The sequence below is a fragment of the Carlito syrichta genome, unplaced genomic scaffold (assembly GCF_000164805.1).
Source record: "Carlito syrichta isolate Samal-C Ts95f unplaced genomic scaffold, Tarsius_syrichta-2.0.1 Scaffold316857, whole genome shotgun sequence".
Lineage (NCBI taxonomy): Eukaryota > Metazoa > Chordata > Mammalia > Primates > Tarsiidae > Carlito > Carlito syrichta.
In genome coordinates, this window is record NW_007260953.1 from 66,375 (window position 1) to 72,402 (window position 6,028).

The 6,028-nt window shown below is 49.0% G+C and overlaps 1 protein-coding gene across 1 annotated transcript in view; it reads right to left on the reverse strand.

Annotated features, from left to right (window-relative positions):
* The window catches only part of TMCC2 (transmembrane and coiled-coil domain family 2), a 45,358-nt gene extending 39,336 nt beyond the window's left edge, over positions 1-6,022 (reverse strand). The window contains exon 1 of the mRNA XM_008074673.2: positions 5,394-6,022. Coding sequence (XP_008072864.1) covers positions 5,394-5,600 — 207 coding nt within the window. The 5' untranslated portion in view covers positions 5,601-6,022. The remainder of the gene's footprint in view (positions 1-5,393) is intronic.
* Between the last annotated feature and the right edge of the window lie 6 nt (positions 6,023-6,028).

The window sequence follows — 6,028 nt, forward strand, 5'->3', positions numbered from 1 at the left end:
ACTCCAACTCAAAAAAAAAAAAAAAAAAAGAAAAAAAAGTAGAAACTGAGATCTAGACATTTTATCAAAACCCTGGGCCTTTAAAAAAAATTATAAGAAACAAAGGAACAGAAAACCAGCTGGGACTTCTTGGGAATGTCAGTGTTCTTTTCTTGACTTGAGTAGTAGGCAGATGAGTTGTCTGTTTTGCTATTGTTATTTTCACTGCACCTACATGTTTTCAGGCACTATTTTTTTTTTTTTGAGTCAGAGTCTCACTCTGTCACCCAGGCTGGAGTGCCATGACACACTCATGGCCACCCCAGCATCGACCTCCTGGGCTCTGGCGATCCTTCCACCTCAGCCTTGCAAGTAATCAGAACTACAGGCATGTGCTTCCACACCCAGCTAACTTTTTATTTATTGTAGAAATGAGGTCTTGTCAAGTTGCCTGCAGGCTCAGGTAATCCACTCGCCCTGGCCTCCCAAAGTTCTGGGATTACAGGCTGAACCACTGAGTCCAGCCTTCAGCCACTTTTTCTTTTCTTTTCTTTTCTTTTTTGAGTTGGAGTCTCATTCTGACATCCAGGCTGGAGTGCAGTGGCAAGCTCACAGCCACTGCAGCCTCAACCTGCTGGGCTCAGGCAATCCCTCCGCCTCATTCTTCCAAGTAGCTGGAATTACAGGCATGTGCCACCATGCCCAGCTAATTTTTTATTTATTGTAGAGATGAGGTCTCGCCAAGTTGCCCAGCTGGTCTTGAACCTGTGGGCTCAGGCAATTCTCTCATCTCGGCCTCCCAAAGTGCTGGGATTATAGGCATGAGCCACTGCGCCGGCCCCACCAAAGTTTTAAAACAATGTTTGTTAAGGAGGAAAGAGAGAAGAAGGAAGAAGAAAGATTCATGGCAGAAAGACCTGAAGAAAGAAGAAAAAACCCACCAGACACTTTTATATGCATGTTTCACAATTTAATTCCACAGCACCTTTCCTGGTCCAGTGGGATCTCGACAGCAGTGTTAAAGGAACACAGGCCACTCAGGGGCTGAAGCACCTGTGACCACTGGGAAAAGTAGTGAGCTTGCAGGGAGAACCATACAGGATTCAGTTGTGACTTCCTCTCAGATATTTGTCTTGCAATTATTTTTCCTACTCTTTACTCTGAGCAGATAAGAGACAAGAGTATATGGTGTGAATAGGAGAACATGAGCTGGGACCCAGATAAATCCTGAGTCAAAAGCACTCCAAACCAGGATGGGAATAATGGAATTTGGAGTGCCCCTTTTTCTTCAGGGAAAGATATTAATATTGTTTAGAAATCTCTGGGGAAATTATTCACAGGGGCTTTTGTGTGAGGAAAAAGAACCTTAAGGGAAGCCCAAGGGAGAGCCTCTGGCCAGCAGGCCCAGATCCTTCCTTTCAGAAAAGGCTCAATTCCTTCGGCTGCAGCAGGAGTGGGAGAGGTGGTGAAGTCTGCAAAGTCCTCCCTGCCTTCAGGTTTCCACAGTGTGTCAGGATAGAACTAGCTCAGCTCTTATGTTTGGTCACCCATCCCGGGTCTCAGAAGTATCTACCATAGGGGTGTCCAACCTTTTGGCTTCGAGTAAAGAGGAATTGTCTTGAGCTGCACATAAATGATATAATATAGTTAGTGTATATACATAGTAAGACTTCCCAAGGTTCGCGTCAAAATGTTTGTTTTCACATGATGTTAAAAGATTTTGTGAGGATGCACTACTCGCTGTCTTAGGCTGCATGTGGCTCAAGGGTTGAAGGTTGAACATGCCTGATATACCACATGCGTATTTTTAGCAGGAATGTGTGCTCCCTGACTCTTTCTGCAGTTTTCCTATAAATTCCTCTCCCCTCCCATTCTCACTAGAGAATTCTAGTGTCCTTTTGGTCAGCCAGCACTCCATGGCCAGCAAGCCCAGCATCTCCTCCCAAAGAGCAGGCAGTCTGGTAGCAGCAAAGGACTGGATAATGAGGGCTAATGAATGGAGGCATGAACTCGAGTGGTTACAAAAATCCAAGCCACCAGCCGGGCTCAGTGGCTCAGCCTGTAATCCGCACTTTGGGAGGCTGAGGTGAGTGGATTGCCTGAGCCCACGGGTTGGAGACACGCCTGGGCAACTTGGTGAGACCTTATCTCTACAATAAAAAAATTTTAAAAACCGGGCTCGGTGGCTCAGCCCTGTAATCCTGCACCTTTGGGAGGCTGAGGTGAGTGGATTGCCTGAGTCTGCGGGTTCGAGACCCACCTGGGCAGCGAGACCTCATCTCTACAATAAATCAAAAAATCAGCCAGGCGTGGTAGTGCATGCCTGTAATTCCGGCTTCTTGGAAGGCTGAGGCGGAAGGATCGCCGGAGCCCAGCAGGTCAAGGCTGCGGTGGCCAGGAGCGTACCACTGCACTCCAGCATGGGTGACAGAGTGAGACTCCAACTAAAAAAAAAAAAAAAAATTCAAGCCACAAGTGGCTGGGGAATGTGGCTGAATTGTTGGGCTCCTGTGGCAGCGGTGTCTGCTGAGACCTTTCCCAAAGGTTACACAGGTGTATGGAGTAGCTAAGAAGGTCTCTAAAGTATCTGCACAAGCCAACTGTAGGGCAATGTCCATTTTCAGGCTATTTTTCAGTTAAAGTTTTTAAACTCTGCTGCTTAACTATTTGTCTTCTTTTCACTGGCTCTTCTCGCCCTATAATGGCAGATCCCAGGCCACTAAAGCAGAAATTGACAGTGCACAGTAAGGTGCTATATAGCGCTGAAGGACCAGACGGAGACCACAGGAGCTCCTGAAACCACTGGCTGTCACTAGGAAACATGTTAAGCTTCCTTCAGATTTCTTTGGCAAAGAAGAAAATTCTCTCCTCTTTCCCTCCCTCCCCAGCCTCTAGGAGGTGCTTTAGACAAAGCACCCCCCTTTTTCCACCCCTTTCTCAAGACAATTTCCTCTAATGCATTTAACTCATCACAGTGCCTGGAGCTGCCATGAGAAAACAGAAGTGGGACTAAGGGACCAAAAGTTCCTATCTCCAAAGTTTAAAAAAAGAAATCAAAAGCAAGCCAGAACTGCTTAAATGCCATAGTCAAACACAGGTGTGGGGTAGGGGGTTATTAAAAATTAAACTTGTCCTTCTCTGGTATCACCAGCAAAACTAAAGCAAGTCAACTTCTATCCAGTTCTGGAGTCAATGATGGGATTTTTCCTTCACTAGAAAATTATGCCCACATTGGAAAATAACTTTTCCAGCACTGGAAAACAAGTTTGGACACACTCCAATATTCCTAGTCCCCTTCTCCAGAAAAAGGTTCAGAAAAGTTGAGTGCTTAGCCCAAGACCACACAGCAAATCAAACTGCAATGGCCCCCAAGTTTATATCTGGCTGTGAAGTACCCTGCCTTTTAGTAAACAAGTTGTGATGAAGCAGGCAGCGATAAACAGGAAAAGGCCTGCCTTGTTTCTCTGCTCCCATGAGCAGGCAGCAGCTGGGTTTTGTCCTCCTTGCTGGGTCCTCCTTGCCATGCTGGACCTCAGTGGGACACTTTCTCCGGGGGATGGGAAGGGAGCCTTCTTTTCTTGCACTTGTTTTCAACTCTGGTTCAGGGAAGTTCAGTAGTTAATATCAAGTGTACAGCTGTTGCTATATCTTCCCTGGACCAGAATGAGGGTGTCAGCAAAAAAAAAAAAAGAGAAAGATGATATAGGAGGGTGGAAATGAACACACTTAAGGTAGACTTATCTACAGAGACAAAGACACTGCAGCCCCCACACCACACCGGTCCACCTTCCCTCAAAAAAGCAACTGTCGGAAATGACTGGAGCCAGCAATCCCTCCTGCTGGCCCGAGCTGGAGAGTGAGGGAGTTTTCAAAGCTGCCTCTCATGGACTCAGGTGAAAATCCCTTCTGGTCAAAGAATCAGAGGTTGCTGGCCAGACCCATCTGGACCAGCTTAGAATGAGGCTGAATGAAGTCTGCAGCAGAAGGCTCATCTCCTCCCAACAACAGCATTACAGGGACCCCTTCACCTTCACCATCTCATTTAAAACAAAAACCACACCTCCTGACCGCATGGAGTGGACTCAGGGGTGACAGCTAGGATAGACATCAAGGACGCAACTAACATGCAAGCTTCCTGTGCAGAGCCTTCCAACAGAGCTCATCTTTAGACATGTGGCTAGTCACAGACCTCTGAAAAGGACAGAACCAGAAGTCAGATCTGAACAACCACCATAAATTCTTAAAAGCACACACCACGAGGACTTAGTTGTCCCCCTTTTCACCTCTCCCCAGGGAACGCAGACAGGTAACAAACACAGGTAAGAACACACACTCACCTGCACTCTGACTTTCTGACTCCAAGCCGCTCAGGCCAAATGAGGAATGTCATTGGCTTATTCTGATGAGCTCCTTAGTGGCTGCTGCCATAGGATACAGGCTTTATTTAATGTAACGGAGTCCTTTCGGTTCCCCTAGCCCAGACCCTGCACCCTCTCTGGTGAAAATTCCCCTGAGGCATCAATCTCCAAGGCATCTAAGTTCCTTCCTTGGGCTGACATCTCGCTCAGCCACACCGTGAGATGGCCTGAGAAGCCTGAGCCTGCAGCCTCCGTGGCAGCTCCAGTAAAGGTGCATTATTTATCCTAGCTGCTGTTATAATTGATACAGAGATAAATCCAACACAGCTCGCCAATTGTCTCAGCAACCGCAGGCCAGAAAATAAACAGGTCCGTGTGAACAATTCTTTCGGCTCTTGGTTCTAGCTGCCGGCTCAGCGTGTGCAACTTGAACTGAGGCCCCAAACCAGCCCAAGCACTGTTGGGCCACCTGTCAGTTCTCCACCCTGGGGGTTGGTTCAGCAGGCAGGCGGGGATCTCTAAGCACTAGCTTAACCTCTGGCTCCACCTAATGGCAGAAAATCCACACCCCCCTTTCACAGATGGACAAACTGAGCTTCATCCTAGATCCCAATGATCAAAGATCAAAGCTCCCAATGAGAGGAGACTCATTCAGCAAAGGAAACTAATGGACACCTACTTGGCCTCCCACGCTGCAATTTTGTTCCTTTGACATCTCCTACAGAAGGGAAAGTGATGTCAACTTTTGAATTTGCACCTTGGGTTTCTCCAGTCCTTTGTCTGCGAACAGCATTTCACACACATTCAATCTCAGATGGGTGAGTCACTAGAATGTCTGCTGAATAATGGGGAACAAACATAGAGGCCAGAAATGGAGCTGAAAGACAGAGGCACAAATAGTACCTGATGTTCCCCCAAGGGTGCCAGCCGAACATCCGCTCATTTCTGACCTTTGCCTGGCTTCCCCCATCACTTTTATCCTGTTAAAGCACTTCTGCGTGGGGTGGCGAAAGCTAAGTCACGGGCTGGGCTGGTCAGGGCATGGTCTGCGCTCACCTTTAAATCAGGAGGCTTGCTTCGGGGACCTGGGTTGGGCGCCGCGGCAGCGCCTGCATCTGAAGTTGGCCCGCCAGCAGAGTTAGCACCCGTGGCCTCCCCAGGCCGGAGGTCCGCGCCCGGAAGGGGAGAAGCGGCATCTTCCAGCCCAGCTCCATCCTCCTCGCCCTGCTGTTGCTGCAGCTCGTCCGATTTGCACCTCTTCATGGTGTATGTGGGTCGGCAAGGGGAATCTGTCCTTCCAGCGCGCCGTCTTGGGGGGAGACCGCACCCCCTCTTACACTCAGAAATGAGGCCTGGGGTCTAAATTATTAACAAGGAGGGGAGGCGGCAGACACAATTTCTTGAATTAAAAAAAAAAAATCTTAAAGGCGGTTGAGGGAGGGGCAGAGATGGGGAGGCTTGGTTACAGCTTGGAATAGTTCATTGCGACCTGGGGAGCGAAGGCAGGTCACAGTCGAGGCTGGGCAGCAGGAGTCCTTGGGCAGTCATTGGAGGAGGGAGGAGGGAGCCGACCCCTGGTCCCCAAACTTTCTGCTTCAGGGCACAGGCAGGGCGGAGGGGAGCTGGGCGGCACGGCGCATCCCTCCTGGCTGGCCGGCCAGCTGGGCGAGGCAGGCGCGGGGCAGCCGGCC